Source organism: Thamnophis elegans, chromosome 2 (genome assembly GCF_009769535.1).
Source record: "Thamnophis elegans isolate rThaEle1 chromosome 2, rThaEle1.pri, whole genome shotgun sequence".
Classification (NCBI taxonomy): domain Eukaryota; kingdom Metazoa; phylum Chordata; class Lepidosauria; order Squamata; family Colubridae; genus Thamnophis; species Thamnophis elegans.
The window spans coordinates 171,563,925-171,585,007 of NC_045542.1; the positions used below are offsets into that span (position 1 = coordinate 171,563,925).

The following is a 21,083-nucleotide window of genomic DNA, read 5'->3' on the forward strand; positions in this document are numbered from 1 at the left end:
AAAGATGATATTGAGAATGCCATCATGTGGTTTTGCTTTAAATTTTGGAATATTTTATATAAAGGGACGTAAAAACAACCATAGTCATATAACACTGAGATATGATGATGATAATATATGTAAATATATTTGATTTAAAACATATAACGATATGAATTGTAGGTGATGACTGTGGAAGGGATGCACGGAAGCTCTTTGTAACCCATTAACACACTCTTTATAATTTGTAATGGAAGATATTTTTGTGGTGTTTGTTGTTTTCTCTGTTTATTCTAAAATAATTTTTTTTAAAAAAAAGTGAACGCTACTCACGCGGCTATTAACTTGGTTTAAACAAGGTTCAAATTACCCCTCTGGGGCATGGGCCCAACATTGGGAACCACTGTTTTAGTGTCTTGATTTGTGTTTGCTCTCTTGTATGCTCATATGTTGTTTATGTCTAATCTTCTCCTACATCTATAGAAACTTGGCTTCCCTGTTGTCTTAAAACTACAACACCAAACTGGCTGTTGCCCTATACATACTGAATATCTGAGAGGTGCTTTTTCAAAAAAAACCAGAAAGTCCAGTTGCCTCTTGAAAAAGCACCTTTGGGATAACCATGATCTGGAGGACTGAGAATTTCCATAAACATACATTGAAATGAATTCACTAGCTGGGATTCTAGTTTATTTATTTATTCTTTCAGTTAGTGTCTAAATGTAGATGCTGCCCATCTCACCACCTCGAATTTTCTCTGGGTGGCTTACAGTAGTAAGGAAAAAAACAGATATAAAAGCATTTATGATTAATCATTAAATAAATCCCATCTCTCTCTTTCTCAACTCCATAAAACTAGCTAAATAGAACTTCGGAAAAATAATGTTGGGGCAGGGAAAAAGAAGAATCCAAATCAATATTTCAGGCAGCTGCCAAAAAAAGGAGGCTATTTATAGAGATTTGTAAAAGTTTGTACCTAAAGCTTGAGGTACTTTCCACGATGAATATAACCATCAGTTTCTGCCCTGCACAAAATTTTGCTGTTTGGGAAGGCTTTGGATTTTGAATATGGCGGCCTTTGCCGCTTCGGCACGTTTAAATTTTGTGGCTCCTTCGATGAGAATGGAGAGTGATGCTATGGCTAAAACTCTTTCCGCATGCCATGCATTGATAGGGTTTCTCCCCCGTGTGGATGCGTTTGTGAGAGGTCAGGGTTGCCATTTGACTGAAGCTGATGCCGCATTCGTTGCATTTAAAGGGCTTCTCCTTGGCATGGATTCGTTCGTGTTCGTGCAGGAGAGACCTATAAGCGAAGCTTTTCCCACAGATGGGACATGTATTCATTCTGGGTTTCTGAGCCAACTGCCCTTGGGCGGGCGTTTCAGGAGAATCCACTGTCTTAGAATCCGAGATGCTTCTCGTGCTCGATTTTGCTTGGATTGTTTTGCAAAAGTTCCCGCTTGCGGGCGCCAAAGGTGCGTTGTTTCCCGGATATCTTGGCGGGGCCCCCGTTGCACCTTGGATAGGATGACGTTCCGAAAGAGAGAATTCGTCCCATCTCATGACCTTGACCCGCTCCTCCGTTCCCTCGCTCTGTAGTCCCTCCTGGATGGATCTGGATCTTTTTAAGGACACTCTTTGTGATTCATCCTCAGCCTCATTCCACGCCTCCCTCCCTAGAATAAGAGAAAACCAAGAGAAAATATGGGGGGGGGGATCAAATGAAAAAAAAAGAGCTTTTGGTGAGAGATAGGTAAGATACTACATTTAGGCAAGAAAAACCAAATGCACAGGTATAGCATAGGTGGACCCTTACTCAATACCATGTTTCTCTGAAAATTAGACTTGGTCTTATTAATTTTTGCTCCAAAAGAAGCATATGTTCCAGTTAGGTCTTATTTTGGGGGGAAAATATGGTACTAAATGCATCTGTCTCACTGACAATCTTAACTGGGGCCGATTTTTTTTGGGTAGGGCTTATATTATGAGCATCCTGGAAAAATCATGCTAGGGCTTATTTTCCAGTTGGGGTCTTATTTTCGGATAGTAGTAACTGTGAAAGGGATCTTGGAGGCCTAGTGGACAACCATTTAAAAATGAGCCAGCTGTGTGCTGCAGTGCCAGAAGAGCCAAAACAGTTCTAGGCTGCATAAACAGAGGGATGGAATCAAGCTCACGTGAAGTGTTAATTCCACTTTATAATGCCTTGGTAACACTTGGAATACGGCATTCCGTTTTGGTCGCCACGATGTAAAAAAGATGTGAAAACTCAAGAAAGAGTGCAGAGAAGAGCAACAAAGGTGATTAGGGGACTGGAGGCGACAACAAATAACAATTGCTGGAATTGGGTATGTCCAGTTTAATGAAGAGAAGGACGAGAAGTGACAAGATAGCAGTGTTCCAATATCTCAGGGGTTGCTGCAAAGAAGAGGGATCAAGCTTTTCAACAATTCATTTAGTGACCGTTCAAAGTTACAACGGCCTTGAAAAAAGCACCTTATGGGCTCACCTGTTGGGGCACCACATGGGGGACTCACCTATAAAGGTCAGGTTTTGGTAGTTCTCCACCATAACCTCCAGCTGCAGGGCCACCTGGCTTGCATTCAACAAAGGACACTCTTCTTCAGTGAAATACACAGCCACGTCCTCAAAAGACAGCGGAACCTGGAGAAGAAAAAAGGAAAAGAGGGAGGAGAAGGAAAAGAAAAGGGAGGGAGGGAGGAAAGGGTCAATGCCCACCCAGGAAAATGTGCAGTGGCTTTCGCATTTTGGTCCCCCCGACCCCTTTATTCTTACCATAGCTGACTCAGCTGAAGCAGATCCCACTCTAGAAACAAGAGTAGACATATTCGGAGGCCTCATCAAAGATTTCTCATTGCCTGTAAATGGACAAAAATGTAGTGGGAAGCGGTTGTTTCATCTGAACACGAATAAGGCCAATTGGGACTACAAAGCCTTTCGTTTTTCTTGGAGTCACACAGCTTAAGAGGTTGGATTCACATTTTAAGCAATTGGGAAATTTATACCTGGACTGAAAAGTCCGATTTTACTGCCAGAATCGGCGCATAAATTGTATTTCCTTTACAGCTTCCAGATACAGGTGGTATCTCTCTCAATTTACGACCACAACATTTAGGTTGCTAAGTGAGAAATTTGTTAAGTGAGTTTTGCCCCGTTTTACAACTTTTCTCCCCATGTTTGCTAAGTGAATCGATGCAGTTGCTAAGTTAGTCACCCGGTTGTTAAGTGAATCGGGTTTCCCCCCTGCTTGTCAGAAGGTCACAAAAGGGGATCACATGACTCCGAAGAGCCTGCAACTGTCATAAACGTGAATCCGCTGTTGAGCATCCAAATGTAAATGTGACCAATGATCGTCACTATTTTCAGTGCCGTGGTAACTTTGAACGGCCACTAAACGAACCGTTGTTAAGTCAAGCACTACCCGTGCCTTATTTCTACTGAACAAAATAGGTGTGCATTTTTTTTTTTTTACAATTAACTGTAAAACTTGCTAAGGAGAAATGTCTTTTATCATAGAGATGTGACTAGCAGGGGCTTCTGCACAGGGAGATATCAAACATCTCAAGATGGTTTCCACAATCAAGGCTCACTGCGGTGAGTATATCTTCAGTGCAGCCTGAAGGAAATCCCTTCAGAAAATGGCGGGAAGGGTCCCTTCAGACAAAAGGAGGCAATCGTATTGATACATTTCCGGAAAGGAGAAGAAAATGATACAGCTATACATATGTATATAGGTAATAAATGATGTAAGCATGAATAATGAGCAAACCTCAAGTTACTTCCTCGCCTTTCAAAGGGAGAAGCAACCTAGAACTAAGGAGAAATTTCCTGACGGTTAGCACAATTACCACATTTTTCGGAGTATAAGACGCTCCAAAGTATAAAACACACCTAGCTTTTGGGGAGGAAAACAAGAAAAAAAAAAACATGCCTCTGCCTCCCGGCAATTTGCCTCCTTGCAGCAAACAGCCCGTCTGTTTCAGCACAGACTGATTTGCACAAACAGCTGATTTTCAGTTGGATCAGCTTCCCGATCAGCTATTTCAGGCTGCAAGGGTGCCATAGCCTATTTCGGCCTCTGCGTGTCCCATTTTCCAGCGGGGATCGGAATGGGCGGAAAACAGGGTGCGCAGAGGCCAAAAATGGGACGCGGAGGCGGCAATAGGCAATCCCTGCAGCCTGAAACAGCTGATGGTCAGGAGGCCAATACAACCTACAATCAGCTGCTTGTGCTAATTAGGCTGTGCTGAAGCTGAAACAGGCTGTTTGCTGTAAGGAGGCAAATTGCTGGGAGGCAGAGGCCGGAGGGTGGGCGGGGCTACATTCGGTGTATAAGACACACCCGAATGTCCATCTACTTTTGGGGGTGGGGTCTTATACTCTGAAAAATACTGTAATCGGTGGAACCACCTGCCTCCAGAAGTTGTGGGTGCTCGGCCACTGGAAGCTTTCAAAAAGAGACTGGACACCCATTTGTCTGAAGAAATATAGGACCTCCTGCTTCAGCAGGGGATTGCCTAGAAGACCTCCAATGTCCTGTCCTGCCTACTCTACACTCTCCTCTCTTCCAACTCTTATTGCTCTATGTTCTATTTTCTTTCTACTGTTGCTATACTCAGGGAAGAATTGTTGTCTTCACGGAAAGAAATGCACCAGTTGTATTGCCATAGCAATTGTGATGAGAACTGAGGACTTCAAGGTTGCCTCAAGGAGCGCACCTTCCTTCAATGTTTCTATCTTGCTAACACACTCCCACCCTTCCAAAGGCTGGTTTGCCTCAATTTTGCACACATAAAAAGGAGGTTACGGGTTTCCTTGTGCGATCTTGGCCACCATCTTGAATTGTTTGACTCCTTCCCCTTTGCAGACATCCTTGATCATTAGTTATGACGGCACCTCTCTGGCAACTTTAAGAGCACTTTAACTCCCAGGATTCCCCAGCCTGCTATGTCTCACTTTAAGTCCACATAATCTTAAAAGTCGCCAAGGTGGAGAAGAACAGACCTATGAGTTTAAAAGGCTCTGCCATTTAATAAAGAAGAATATTTGTAAGCTCAGGGTTGAAATGAGGACTCCTTAGTGCTCTCTGAGGTTGGTTATTTTCTTGCAGACATTTCATTACCCTAATTAGGAAACATCATCAGTGTTAATCCTAGCACTAATAGCCAAGTCCTAGCACTGATGTTATTTATTTATTTATTTATTTAGTGAAGAGCAATAAAGATGATTGGGGGCTGGAGACTAAAACATATAAAGAAGAGTTGCAGGAATTGGGTATGTCTAGTTTAATGAAAAGAAGAATTAGGAGTGACATGATAGCAGTCTTCTAATATCTCAGGGGCTGCCACAAAGAAGAGGGAGTCAAGCTATTCTCCAAAGCACCTGAGGGGGCAGGACAAGAAGCAATAGATGGAAACTAAACAAAGAAAGAAGCAACCTGGAACTAAGGAAAAATGGCCTGACAGTGAGAACAATTAATCATTGGAACAGCTTCCTTCAGAGGTTGCAAATGCCCCAACACTCAAGGTTTTTAAGAAGATGTTGGACAACCATTTGTCTGTAGTTGTGTAGGGTTTCCTGCGTAAGCAGGGGGTTGGACTTGAAGACCTCCAAGGTCCCTTCCCACTCTGTTGTTCTAATTTTTTTAAACGTCTGCAAGAAAATAACCAAGCTCAAAGAGCACCAGGGACCCCCCTCAAGGTTCTGCATCTTTTAAACTTTTTTTTTTTTTAACCAAACATCTGAAATTCACCAGGGCTATCCCAGTCTGATAATCCAGAAGCTATCTCTCGGCCCAGAGAGATGAAAGACCACGACAATCTATCTATCTATCTCTTGAGTTCTTACCCTGCAATACGGCATCTTCATTCTCTAAGATCTGCTTGAAGAACTGCCTCTGTCCTGCGTCTGAGGGAGCCTCCTTCTTAATTTTGGGGAAATCGTTAGAAGCATCCACAAACAGGCCCTGCAAAGCAGTACCAGAGATCCATACAAGGTGGGAACAGGAGAGCAGATAAGACCTCGCTTTTAAGGGTCTCCCCCCCACCCTCCCAAAAACTGTACAGCTGGAAGAGGTTTGGGGAGAACCGTGTATTCTCATCCCCTTGGAACAAGCAGGAAGAAAAGTTTTAAGTGATCGACGGGAGGGCAGGGTGTATAGCCTGTATTCCTCCCCAGCATAGCTCTTTGGCAACAGCATCCAGAGGTTCTCCAGATCTCCTCTACATGAATGCTGATCAAGATCCTCCAATGAGCCACATGCCTGAGATGTAACGTGAAGCCTTCTCGAGCTGGAATGTGACTCAAATCACTTCATGGACCTTGAAAATATCACCAAAAGGCTGCCCTCACCTGCATTTTCGGCTTCCTGTCCTCTACTTGGCTCAGGAGGAAGCCTTCGGCCAGGGCCACCGCCTGGGAACAGGTCTCAGCTCCACATTCTCTGATCCAGCTCTTCATGTCGGGAGGCAGGATAGTCAAGAACTGTTCTAAGATCACCAGATCCAGGATCTCCGCTTTCGTATGCTCTCCTGGCTTCAGCCATTGGCAACACAGATCATGAAGCTGGCTGTAAACCCCTCGGGGTCCGGCGCACTTCCGGTAGCGGAACTGCCTGAAGTGTTGGCGCTGGACGTAGGAGTTACCTTTCTCTTCCCTCGGGATTTTGTTGAGATTTTTTTCCCAGGGTTCCCCAGGGCTGCGAGCCTCGGGGATCTCGAGGCCCCCCACCGCATCCACAGCTTCCTCCTTCGATCCTTGGGTCAGCACCGTCTCCAAAAAGATTCGAAACATGGCTCAATGGCTTTCTTCCGGCAATGTCTGAATGACTATAATTGAACTGAAAGTAAGTTGGTCTCTTTGTTTGGGGGGTGGAAGTCGGAGTGATGGCACCACTCAGGAAGTCAAGGATTAAATTACAAGGCAGCCATAAACCGATGTTAGTATCTCTCTGAAAATAAGGAGACAGTGGAGAATGAGAGAGATCAGAGGCAGACAATACAACAGGTAATAAACAATTTCTCTTGTATAAAGCGCAGCTCACGTACTTTGCTTGGCTGATAGTCACATTTGAATGAACGAATAAATGAGAGCTACAGGTTCCAGATTCCCCAAATAAAAACAATAAAATAACCAGAGACAAACAATGCCACACTCTTCACAACAGAAGCAGTAATCGGCCCCCAACTGGCTATGGATAGTCTCAGTCATCCAGGTCACAGGCCCTATCTAACAAAATGAAATTCAATGTAGAGAAAAACAAACACTTTTCTTACACTTAGGCAAGAAAAACCAAAAGTACTCCTATATACTGGGTGAAACCAGGCTTAATGGCAGTAACTGTGAGAGGGATCTTGCAGTCTTACTGCACAACCAATTAAATATGAGCCAATAGTGTGTGGCACTACCCCCAAAAATCAATGCAATCCTATGTTGCATTAACAGGAGGCTACAATCAAGATGAAGGGAGGTACTAATACCACTCTATAAAACCTTAGTAAGACCACACCTAGAGTACTTCATCCGATTTTGGTCACCACACTATAAAAATATGTTGAATCTGTAGAAAACGTGCAGAGAAAAGTAACCAAGGTGATTAGGGGACTGGAGGCTAAAACATACAATGAATGGTTGCAGAAATTGGGCATGGCTAGCCTAATGAAGAGAAGGACCAGGGGAGACATGATAGCAGTGTTCCAATATTTGAGGGGCTGCCCCAGAGAGGAGGGGGTCAAGTTATTTTCCAAAGCACCTGAAGTCCAGGCAAGGAATAATGGATGGGAACTGATCAAGGAGAGATTTAACCTGGAAATAAGGAGAAATTTTCTGACAGTGAGAACAATCAACCCATGGAACAGAAGTTGTGGGAGCTTCATCACTGGAAGCTTTCAAGAAGAGTGGGTCTGCTGGGTGGGGGGTTGGATTAGATGACCTGCAAGGTCCCTTCCAACTCTGTTAATCTCTACTTTTTCCTCTGTTCGGCTGTCCCAAAGGTGCTTTTTTGAAAGGCAACTGGACGAATACAGTCCTTGGTTATATTTATCAGAGGCATAGAATCAAAATCATGTGAAGTACAGATACACACACACACACACACACACACACACACACACACACACTATACACATCTGAAACACTGCATTCAGTTTTAGTTACATTACAAAAAAGATGTTAAGACTTTGGAAAAAATGCAAAGAAGAGGAACTAAGATGATCAAAGGCCTGGAGACAAAAATCATATGAAGAACGGTTACAGGATTTGGTTTTGGCTAGTCTACAGAAAAGTAGGATCAGGGGGACATGATAGCATGTCAGAGTGAGCACAGTGTGACTACTTGAGACAATCCAGGAGCAATAACAGTATAATAAATAGTGGTTTATCTCTACAAAAGAATATACATACACGTACTAGGCAAAGGTCAAACAATCAATCAGCAGTTACAGCAGGGAAGAATACATGAAGAGGGAGATACATCTCTTATAATACAGCCTCTTTAAGTGGTCACAGTCAAATAACCCTGCTGACTCATTCCTCATCATTGCATCATTTCAGTATTACAGCATTAAGCAGCTGCTCAGCTATTAAATCACTCTCACATAGCAGTATTTCAATATTTGAGAGGCTGCCACAAAGAGGAGGTCCTCAATTCATTTTCCAAAGCACCAGAGAGCAGGACAAGAAACAAGGGATGGAAACTAATCGAAGAGAGAAGCAACCTGGAATTAAGGAGAAACTTCCTAATAGTTCGGAAAATTAACCAGTGGAACAGCTTTGCCTTCAGACATTGTGGAGGCTCCATCACTGGAGGTTTTTAACAGAAGACTGGATAGTCACTTCTCTAAAATAGTATAGGACCTTGATGGCGAACCTGTGGCACGCAAAGCCATTTTTAAGGGCACGCAAGGCGTGCGCTGGCCAGCTGACTTCGGCCTTCTTTTGAGGCCGTTTTTCACCCTCCGGAGGCTTCCTTGAAGCCTCCAGAGTGCGAAAAACAGGCCCTACAGGCAAACTGGAAATTCAGGAATGGACTTCTGGTTTGCTCGTAGGAACTTTTTTTCGCCCTCTGGAGCCTTCAGGGAAGCCTCTTGAAGGCCAGGGAGGGCGAAAATCACCATTACGGACAAACCAGAAGTCACCATTCCTGAACTTCCAACTTCCGTTTTTCGCCCTCTGGAGCCTTCAGGGACGCCTCCTGAAGGCTTTGGAGGTTGAAAATCGGCCCTACAGACAAACCAGAAGTCACCATTCCCAAACTTCCAGTTTCCCCATAGGTCCATTTTTCGCCCTCCGGAGGCTTCAGGGAAGCTCCTGAGGCCTCTGGAGGGCATCCGAGGGGGAGGAGGAGGCTATTTTTCTGCCCTCCCCAGGTTCCTAGAAAGCCTCTGGCGCTTGGAGAGGGCGAAAAAAACACGCCAAAAGGAGGGGGTGGGTGCTGGTCCCGCGCTCATGCACATGGGCGTGTGTTATGCGCATAGCATTATGGGTGTGGCACACACGTGCATGATCCTCCTGTGCTCCCCCCCGCTTTTGGCACAGGAGCCAAAAAAGGTTCGCCATCGTATAGGATCTCCTGCTCAAGCAGGGAACTGGACTAGATGACCTCCAAGATCTCTTCCAACTCTATTCTGATTTTGTTTATCCTTGAAGGCATTTCACTTCTCATCCAAGATGCATGAAGAAGCTTCTTGAATGAGAAGTGAAACGAAGGCTAGTTGCCTTTTGAAAAAGCACCTTTGGGACAGTTCCCAATTATTTTGCCACTCATCAAGCCACACCTTCTGCAATCTTCAAATTCACATTTGGTGATAGGTTTTTTTACCTACTGTATTTTTCAGAGTATAAGACGGACCTTTTCCCCCATAAAAAGATGGTGAAAATGGTTTGTCTTATACACTGAATACAGCATTTCTGGCCTCCTGAAACCCCACCCCCTTCACAAAAAGTGCTCCTGGGGGCTGGAGAGGGTAAAAACAAGCCAAAAATGGACTGTTTTTTGCTCGTCGTCCCCCCCCAGCACTCTACAAGCCTCCCAAAGTCTATGCATGCCCTGTTTTTTTGCAAAAAAAAAATGGCCCATTTTTTGATCGGTTTTGCCACGCACACCCCAGCCCCTAGGAACACTTTGCATGCCTCAAACTCTCTGCATGCCTCATTTTTCAACAAAAATGAGGTGTGCAGAGGGTTTGGGAATTCTGCAGAGTGCAAAAACTGTTTTTTTTTTATTTACGTCTTCAAAATCTTGGTGCATCTTATACTTCGGTGTGTCTTATTCACCTAAAAATATGGTAGTTTTTTATTCACATTTGTTGGTAAGATCTTGCTCTGCCAGTTTCATATAAAATTTAGCTAGTCATCATAAGCACACGTGAAAATCAGTTGCTATAATTTAAGTGTTGGATTAGGAAATTGCTAGCTGAAGTCCCCATTAGACCATGGATCTCTTTTGCCACCTTCAAGCTGGTTTATTGCCATCTCTCTGACCCACCTCACTGGGCTGTCACGTGGATAAAATCAGGGAAGGAATCCCATGCAGGCAGTCCTCAACTTATGACAATTTAGCCAAAAATGTATGTCACTAAGTGAGACATTTGTTAAGTGAGTTTTACGCAGACTTTACAATTTTTCTTGCTGCATTTGTTAGGCGAATCACTGCAGGTGTACATTTAGTAACACGGTTAATGAATCTGGTTTCCCTATTGATTTTGCTTGTCAGAAGGACAGAGAAGGGGATCACATGACCCAGGGACCCTGCAACTATAAATTATCTGAGCAGGGGGATGCAGCAAAGCTCCTAAGTGTGAAAAGTCTTTCTCCAGTGCTGTTGTAACTTTGGTCACTAAATGAACAGTGAGTCACAAGCCTCCCTCCATGCCAAACCCTTGCTCGCATAGGCTCCATGTGGTGGATTGCAGCCCAGAGGAAGGAGGGGCTCTTTTTCCAGGGAGCAAAGGGACAAAGAAGCTTGGAATCTCCGCTATGCAGGGAAAGGACAAAGGGCAGATTCCTCCAGGCTCTTCCCTTCACAGGCTGCATCTAATAGTTATGCAAATGTCCCTTCTAAGTCTGGGAGGGCTTCATTGTTAACATGCTGAACCCAGCACTGCAGCTTCTCCTGCAGCAGCTCATTGGCCCTGTTTTTTCTTCTCCATCTCCGCTTATTTGTGGTTTAATTAATCATTAATCATCTGTGATTAATGTCTGTGTGTGTATGTATGTGCATATATGTGTATGTATGTGTGTATGTATATATATATGTATATATATATATACACTAAATACATATATATATGTATATACACTAAATACATATATATATGTATATACACTAAATACATATATATATGCATGCATGCATGTATGTATGTATGTATGTATGTATGTATGTACACACACACACATATACACTTTCTTTTGAGAGTGGGCATCAGAATTTCATTTTTCAATATGTGCCAGCCTGCTCACAGAAAAAGTGACAATAAAGGTTATCTTAGCCTATTTGAAACACTAAACTGCCAAACATTCTCAAAACCAAGGCAGATCCCTAAAGAGAAATGCTGGGAAGTGTTCTGCCCTAGCTGAAGGAAAGGTATTTATTTATGAAATGTATTTGTACAGGCCTCTGAAACACCCCGATTGCCATCAAAACCTGTTTTTCCTTCTCATCTCTGCCATATTTACAAACACATGCCCATTTGTGTTTTAATTAATCATTTGCAATTAATATATGTGTGTGTGTCTATAGATATGGCTATATATATGTATATACTGTTGTGTACACACACACACACACACACGTATATATCATATGTATAAGTATATGTATGTGCATATATGTTTGAGAGCGGCCATCAGAATTTGATTTTTCAATGTGTGCCAGTGTGATCACAGAAAAAAAAGTGACAATGAAGGTTATCCTATCTTATTTGAAACACTAGACTGCTAAACACTCAAAATTGTCCAATTTTGCAGTCATCCAACCAGCACACAAGTAAATAATTCACAGCACTCATTTATAGAAGAAACTACTCTATATACAATAATATAAAGCATGATGCATGTATACAATAACCATGCAGCAGAACCCAGAACCAACACAACCAGAACTCAGAATCCAGAAGAAGAGAATCTATAATCCAAGGATAAACTAACTCTTACATACAGACCACTTAAGCTAAGCCCCGCCCAGGCTCCGAGCTGTCTCCTGTGGCTGGCAACAATCCTGTTTCTTACTCACCAGGCAGTTCCCATTGGCTGACTTGTTGTTATGGCTATGCCAGCTCCTGATTTCTTACGCACAGGCAAAAGCCAAGGCAGATCCCTAAAGAGAAATGCTGGGAAGTTTTCTGGCCTAACCAAAGGAAAGACATGTGCATTTATTTGTTAAATTTATTTGTATGGGCCTCTGTAATATAATATTCTGTTTGCCAGCAAAACCTGTTTTTCCTTTTCATCTCCTCTATTTTTACAAACACATATTCACTTGTTTTAATTAATCATTAAACATCTGTGATTAATATATATGTGTCTGTGTGTGTCCATATATAGATGTGTGTCTCTCTCTATATGTATATACATATATACATACATATATGGTGTGTGTATACACACTAATGAAAGAAATGTCCTTCTGGGTTCAGCTCCAAGTGGGGAAAAAGACACTGGAGGCATGGAGGCTGCTTGGAAAGATGGTTTATTGTTGGACAGGGCCACATGGCTTGAGCCCTGAACAGAAAAGGTGATCACATGCTTCAATATTGGTGGAGAAGAAGAGAAGGGCCGAGGGAGGGGCTTGCTAGGCTTTTTATAACCTGTTCAGTCCCACCTCTCTGTTTCCTGTTCCTGTGTAAGAAATGTATTCTGATTGGTTGTAAGACTCCCATGGGGCCATTCAGGGGCAACTCTCTGGGCTGCGTTTTGAATCCAGGTATGGTTGAGTTCTCAGATGCCATGTGGTCAGTTGAATAAAGGTCCAATATTATCATGCTTTTAATCCCATCCCCCCTGCAGCTGCAGTGGAGAAGCCTTTATTATGTAAAGTGGACCAGCTTGGCCTTCTTAATGGCCCATTGACAAAAGTGGGGGTGGGCAGGAAGCTACAGGCAGTTATTCTGTCTTTTGAAACATGTTTCTTTCTTTTCACATCCAGAGAAATATTCTGCCTTTTCAATATTTCCTAGGATATTTCATTTTTCTGGAAGAGGGCTGGATGAACTTCCCACAAAACAGACATCATATTTATATTTATGCGCATATATATGTTTGAGAGCAGACATCAGAATTTCATTTTTTCAATGTGTGCCAATGTGATCACAGAAAAAAAAGTGGCAATAAAGACTACCTTATCTTATTTGAAACACTAGACTGCAAAACACTCAAAACGGTCAGATTTTGCAGCGATCCAACCAGCACACAAGTAAACAATTCACAGGATTCATTTATAGAAGAAACTTCTTTATATACAAGAATAGAACAGAACAGAATAGTTGGACATACAAGGAATTTGTCTTTGATGCATATGATTTCAGTGTACATAAAGAAAAAATTATTCATCAAGAATCATAAGGTACGAGACGGAGGAGCCAACATCGTGACGATATGGTCGGGCAGCCTCGATGCTCTGAGACCGCAGCCAATACTTTTATCACTGGGTGGTCCAAATGGACCTAAACCGTCCCAAAAAGACGGTGAACAGGAAGAATACTTCTTGCTGATCTCGGGGATATCGCAAAATCCCTGAAAGAAGCAAGAGAAGTTTTTCAAGCTGGCGGCAAAAAATCCAGGCAAGGCTGACGAAGTTGGGGCGGCTCCAAAACGGAAGGATACGGAAAGCGAAGTGTTTCTAGCTGGTGAGGAATTTTTACTGTTTTAAAAAAGAGACTGCCTATAAAACCTTTAAAATTAATTTAAATTGAATAGAAGAGTCAAGGGGCGGAATTAAATTTGGAATGGTTTTGGACAGTGGTTATCTTACTTTTTAAATGCTATCCTCATGGATGGAATTTATGCAAGCTTTTTGAAACGGATGGATTAAGTTTTCTTCTTCTACCTTCTTTTTATGATTCTCTGTAATCTATAAGCTAAAGTTTTCCTCTTTCATTGCTGTAAGTATTTTTCTAATTCATTTAAAGACTGGACTCCTTTTTCTAACTTGAAAAACCAAAAAAAAAAAAAAAAAAAAAAAAAAAAGGAAACTTTTTAACAGCATTACTGCTGCTCAGAAGCCTGGGAGGTTTTTGCTCTTTCACAGATTGTTTATGTCTTGGCACTGAGGGGAGAGGGGAAAGCACACAGATGGCCCTTTGAAGTCGCAACAATATCCTTTGTGAACCTATGCTTTAATCTTATCAACCTTCCCACCTAGAGCAGCTGTATTTGTTAGAATGGCACAACTTCAAAAGAAAAAAGAGTTCTCAAGCTTGCAAAAGATACTTTCAGAAATACAGAAATTATCAAATATATGTATGAAAAAATAGATGAAAAACTGGAATACTTAGAGCACATAACAATAAAATATGATTTAAAAAATGAGGATGTTTATGAAATGCAAGATGGGGTGATTGAAACTCAAAAAACTGAAGTGGAAAATGAATATAAAGAGATTAAACCTCCTGATATTGATGGTAATTGGTTTGTTCCTGAAAATGAAATAATGAAAGAGGAAGTAAATGGAGAGGAAATCTACTCGAGGGCAGCAGAAGAAAAAATTAAAGAATCTATAGACTCAAAGAAAGAAATTCTACTAGCAAAAGTATTGATAACACTGCTGACAATCAAAGACAAGCTGAATACGGAAACAGAAATAGGACATCAAGATTATATGAGAGATTTTACAAGCAAGGAGTTGCTAAGGGAAGTCCATACAAAGCTGATCAAGAAGATGATTAGAGGATTGGTACCATAAATGGCAGAAGATATGAAATTGTTTTGTTATTGGAAAGACAGGTTGATAGATGGAAGAATATAATTTAAAACTAGTTAAACCTAGTGAAATTTATTGATAATAGATATAGCTTAAATAAATACATGATAATGTTACTAATGTATACAATATGTAGTGTTATGATGACTATAATTGGATATGAATATGGAATGGTACCCATGTAAGGAAGACTAGCAATCGTTTGGATTATATATAAAGGTTAATAATAATAATAACAACAACAATAATAACCCCTCCGAGGAGCTTTACCTTGTTGTGTTGGAGAGGCTTGCACGCTCTAATGATCCTAAGGGGTATGCTGAACAGGTACAATCATATCAGACCAGTCTTAGGAGAAGGGCCAGACAAAATTTGCTCCACAACCCATTCAACCATGGTGAATACGGAAAAAAAAATGAAATTTATGCCGGCTGAACCGTCACCTGGATTAACAAGGGTTCCGTTGAATTATATAGCTCCTGGGCATTCTGCGCAAAATGAGCTACAGGGCTCAGCTCCCTCTTCTAGGCAACCAGGGCGTGGAGCTGACAAGCTACTGGAAGAAAAAGTGAAAAAGCGAAAAATCTGGACTAGGGAAGAAAACAAACAAATGTATCAGATTTGGAAGGTGAACCACATGGAGTGTGATATCAGTGAACAAAGGCTAATGGACCAACGGCGTTTAATTCTAAACCACAATTTTTTCACTACAGCAGAATTAATAGGAATCGAAGAGAAAGCAACTAATGGTCTGAGTATACCAACAAAGAAGAGTAACATCAAGAATGATTTGCAGATTCAAAAGCAAACTGAGGAAGAAAGGGAGGAAGAGGATGCTGAAATGGATGAAGATAAAGAACAAGGAAGCACTGAAGAACAAACACCAACAGATATTGCTCAATTAGCTGAGAAAATAAAGCATCAAATGGAAGATGTTGAAAGAATACATTTGCCAAAGCTGAACCAAGTGAACCGGAAAGAATTGAGAAAGGTACTAAAAAAGGTCAATGAGGCCGTGCAAACCATTTAAACTACTACATTAGCTGAAACAAACCAGCTGATGTATTCAGCAGCCTTCATAACCACCAAAGAATTCGGTTTGAAAATACAAAAGAACCAAAGAGGCAAGAAGAGGAAGCCTAAGTGGAAAATTCGGTTGGAATTGAAGATCAAAAACCTTCGTGGAGACTTGAGCAACTTGAAGAACCTAAGGCAAGGTCAGCTAAAGAACAAGCAGGTCAAAAGCAGCCTGGAAGCAAGATACGATTTGGAGAATAAAGAGATTGCGATAGTAATTGAAGAGCTGACGCAGAGGGTTGTTGCTGAAAAGATTAAAAGATATGAAAACCGAGTAATTCAATTCAAGGAAAACTCACAGTTCAGAGCAAATCAGCACCAGTTTTATAAAAGCTTAGAAAGTGGAGATGGAGTAATAACAAATTAAAAGCCTGATAAAGAGAAAGCTCTGAAATTCTGGAAGAATTTGTGGGAAACCAACAAGAAGCACAACAGAAATGCAAAATGGATCAAAAACAGATTGAGGATTCTATTAAAGTGCATAAAATGGAAGCTGTGAAAATAAAAGAAATGGTGCAAAGACAGTCAAGAAAAGTGAAGAACTGGAGTGCACCTGGACCAGATGAGTTACATGGCTCCTGGTTAAAGGCACTTACAAGTATACACAAAAGATTGGCAGCCCAAATGAACCAGATCTTAAAAACACCTGAAAATGATGAATGGATGACAATTGGAAGGACATTTTTGATCCAAAAAGATAAAGAAAAAGGAAAGGATCCTGGAAACTATAGGCCAATCACCTGTTTGCCAACAACATACAAGCTCCTTACTGGTATCATTGCAAACCAAATTTATGGATACTTGGAAAGAAATAACTTGCTTCCTGTAGAACAGAAAGGATGCTGCAAAAATTCAAGAGGAACAAAGGACCAACTGCTGATTGACAAACTAATCCTAAAGAATTCAAAGAAAAGACGAACCAAGCTTTTCATGGCTTGGATAGACTACAAGAAAGCATTTGATTCAGTTCCCCATAGCTGGGTCAAGAAATGCCTGAAAATCTTTGGCATCAGCAGCAACATACAAAAATTCATGGAAACTTCAATGAACCTCTGGAAAACGAAGCTTATAGCTAATGAAGAAGTACTGGGTGAAGTTGAAATTAAACGAGGCATTTTCCAGGGCGATTCCCTTTCACCCCTACTTTTTATACTCTCAATGCTACCACTGACAATCATTTTGAAGATGATGAACTATGGATATGAACTTGCAAAGAAAGGACTGAAAATTTCACACTTGGTGTACATGGATGATTTGAAGCTGTTTGGTAAAACAAAAGCTGAACTGAATTTATTAATTGAAAGCACAAAAGAATTTAGCCAAGACATTGGTATGCAGTTTGGAATTGACAAATGTGCAACAATGGCAACCAAAGCAGGCAAGGTCATAGAAGATGATGGAATAGAACTTGAGAATGAAGAAATGATAAAGGCAGTAAAACCAGAAGAAGGCTACAAGTACTTGGGGATTTTAGAGGCCTCTGACTTAATGCACAATAAAATCAAGGAATTAACTTCAGCAAAGTACATTCGACAAATTCGCACGATATTAAAGTCCAAATTGAGTGGAGAAAACATCATAAAAGCCATAAATACCTTGGCTATACTTGTGATTCGATATTCTGCAGGAATAATTGACTGGACCCAGATGGAGTTGGACAATTTGGACAGAAAAACAAGGAAGCTTATGACAATGAATCATGCTTTGCACCCTAAAAGTGATGTTGACCGATTATATCTACCAAGAGCAGAAGGTGGTCGAGGACTCCTACAAGTAAAACAGACTATGGAAGAAGAAAAACACAGCTTGAATGATTACATCCAGAAAAGTGAAGAACCAATGATTAAGGAAGTAAATAAAGGAGGCCTTTTAAAGACAACTAAGTCAAAAGCTGAGTATAAGAAAGAAGTAATTGAGAAGCGAGCTGAAAATTAGAAAAACAAAGCTATGCATAGCCAATACTTGAAAAGTATTGAAGACAAAGCTGACCAAAAGCTAACTTGGAACTGGTTAAGATCAGGAGCACTGAAAAAAGAAACAGAAGGCTTTATTTTGGCAGCTCAAGAACAAGCCTTAGCCACAAACTGCATGAAGGCAAAAATCCAACATGTTACCACCAACAGCAAATGTTGCCTCTGTAATGAGAAAGACGAGACAGTCGACCACTTGATCAGTGGGGGCAGCAGAAGTTCACAAACTGACTACCTACAACGCCACGACTGCGTTGCTAAGATCATTCACTGGAAATTGTGCCAAAAGTTTGGATTTGAATACAGCAAAAACCACTGGGTACATCAGGTTCAGAGGTTTTAGAGAATATCCTCCGACGTTACCTTAACAGTTCCTAGGTCCTTGGTTAGGATTCGAGCTGTTGAGCTACCAATCATCTCCAAAGGCTGTGATTCTCACCAAAGATTAACCACATAATAATAATAATAATAACAATAATAGAACTAAGTTAGATACAATTAAAGTTTTGATTATTAGTGGGAAAATGTTATGATACAGTCAAATAAAGGAGGGATAAGAATAACAATGCATATATAGATATGGGTATAACATAAGGAAATTGGATGTAAACTTTAAATAGTGATTTGGAAGGGAGGATTAGATATTATTAAATATTATGGATGTTTAGCTAGAGCAGGACATAAGGATTTAGTGTTAGGGGAGGATTTTAGAAATAGTAATTGAAAGGCCAGTATGTGGTTATGTATTTAACTTTGGTATATTTTATGATGAAAGACATTTAAACAATTACAGTCAAATGAAAATGGAGATATAATGATGGTGACATGTACAAATATTTGCGTTAAAATGCTTAAGTTAATATGAACTATGTTTGTTGGCTGTGGAAGAGATGCACAAAAGTGTTTTTGGTAATTAACTGATACACTTTCTATAGCATGTAAAGAAGGACGATGTATTTGTTTTAAATTAAAAAAATATTTTAAAAAAGAATAATAATATACAACACTTATTGATAGTCAAGGTTACTAATAAGCTATCAAATCTCACAACCGTGTTCAGCTCCGACAGCCTCCTGTAACCCTCTGCCAGCAAAAACATGATGATACCTCCCACTTACCAGACATCTGGAAACTAGCCATAGTCAATAAACAAGTCCCAGCCACAAAAACCAACACAGGACCCAGAACAACACCATCACCAATCACCATCACCAAACATCAATTCCATCAACCAATCAAGATGTGACAACACAGCCAACCAATCCGTTTAAAGCAACAAAGCCAACATTCCACCCCCACCCCCCTACATTTATAGAAAAACAGCAGCTCTGATCATGCTTTGCTCGCACAAGCACGAAGCCAAAGGCACCAGCTGAAGATGAAGAGTGTGACCTCATTGAAACGTCGCCAAGATACTGTCAATCTTACACGGGGAAAGACCCAAATCCGCCAAGACCTGCATACCTCTATCCGTGAAAATCTACGAATAAATATGTGTGTGTGTGTGTGTGTTTTTTCTGATATATGTTTGTATGTGTGTGTGTGTGTGTATAAACGGGCATCAGAATTTCATTTTTCAATGTGTGCCAACCTGCTCACAGAAAAAGTGACAATATAGGTTATCTTATCCGATTTGAAACACTAAACTGCCAAACAAATTCAAAAGCCAAAGCTAAAAGAGAAATGCTGGAGAGTTTTCTGGCCTAGCTGAAGGAAAGACATGTGTATTTATTTGTTAAATGTATTTGTACAGGCCTCTGAAACACCCCGATTGCCATCAAAACCTGTTTTTCCTTCTCATCTCCACCACATTTACAAAACACATGTTCATCTGAAACATTACACTGCAAAATAAACTCAAAGCAAAAGCGGATCGCTAAAGAGAAAAGCTCCCTTCAAATGGGGGTGAAGTAGAGGAGCAGCAAAAAACCTTTTTTTCCTCCAGCCGCTTCCCTTCGTTTTGCAGCATTCAAAACAGAGGCCTTAGATCCGGTAGATTATTGTTGTAATTGTTTGTAACTTACAATTAATGACTGTAACTATGATTTATGACCAATGCCTTGCTGTTTAGATGTACGCTATGAGCTTGTGCACTGGAGACAAATTCCTTGTGCATCGGATCACCCTTGGCAAATAAAAGAATTCTATTCCATCCCATCTCTATTTTATTCTATCCCTGTCCTATTTTCTATTCTATATTCTATTCCATCCCATTCTATTCTATCTCTATCCTAACGCTATTCTATTTTATATATTCTCTTCCTATTCCTATTGTTTCCTGATTGCTTATTTGCACCCTACGACTATCATCAAGTGTTGCACCTTATGATTCGTGAGGAATGTATCTTGTCTTTTTATGTACACTGAGCGCATATGCACCAAAGACAAATTCCTTGTGTCCAATCATACTTGGCCAATAAGGAATCTATTCTATCTATTCTATTCTTGTATATAAAGAAGTTTCTTCTATAAATGAACCCCAAAAATTATTTACTTGTGTGCTGGTTGGATTGCTGCAAAATCAGAGTGTTTTGAGTGTTTTGCAGTCTAATGTTTCAAATAAGATAAGGTAGTCTTTATTGTCACTTTTTTTTCCTGTAATCACACTGGCACACATTGAAAAATGAAATTTTGATGTCCACTCTCAAACATACATATACGCACATACATATACATATGATGTTTGTGTGTACACACTGTATATACATATATAGATATTGTTATATTTATGCTGATAAATAAATAAAGGGAGACTAGTATAGATCTATTTCAAGCTATTTAGCTCTCATCAGCTAGCTGTGACTTTAAATATATATATATATAGATATTATCTATACACACACACACACATATTAATCAGATTATTAATTAAAACATAAATGAGCATGTCTTTGTAAATATAGTGGAGAAGGAAAAACAGGCTTTGGTGGCAAACGGCCAATAAAGTATTAAATTGAATTTAATTCTATCCTATCCTTATCTCTATTCCTATCTCTGTTCTATTTTCTATTCTATATCCCTACTCTTATTCTCTTGGGCCAGCGGAATGCAGAGCCCAGCCACAGGAGGAGATGCTGAACGCCAGGAAGAAGAAGAAGAAAGAGAGATTCTGGCTCCAT

The 21,083-nt window shown here is 40.6% G+C and overlaps 1 protein-coding gene across 2 annotated transcripts in view; it reads right to left on the reverse strand.

Moving 5' to 3' along the window:
• Window positions 1-21,083, reverse strand: part of LOC116503378 (zinc finger and SCAN domain-containing protein 32-like) — a 23,395-nt gene continuing 2,312 nt past the window's right edge. For both annotated transcript variants that reach the window (XM_032209758.1, XM_032209757.1), the window contains exons 2-6: window positions 6,352-6,949; window positions 5,848-5,965; window positions 2,776-2,858; window positions 2,517-2,643; window positions 1-1,655 (exon numbers count right to left, since the gene is read on the reverse strand). In XM_032209758.1, the coding sequence (XP_032065649.1) occupies window positions 1,075-1,655; window positions 2,517-2,643; window positions 2,776-2,858; window positions 5,848-5,965; window positions 6,352-6,792 (1,350 nt within the window). In that variant the 5' untranslated portion in view covers window positions 6,793-6,949 and the 3' untranslated portion in view covers window positions 1-1,074. The remainder of the gene's footprint in view (window positions 1,656-2,516; window positions 2,644-2,775; window positions 2,859-5,847; window positions 5,966-6,351; window positions 6,950-21,083) is intronic.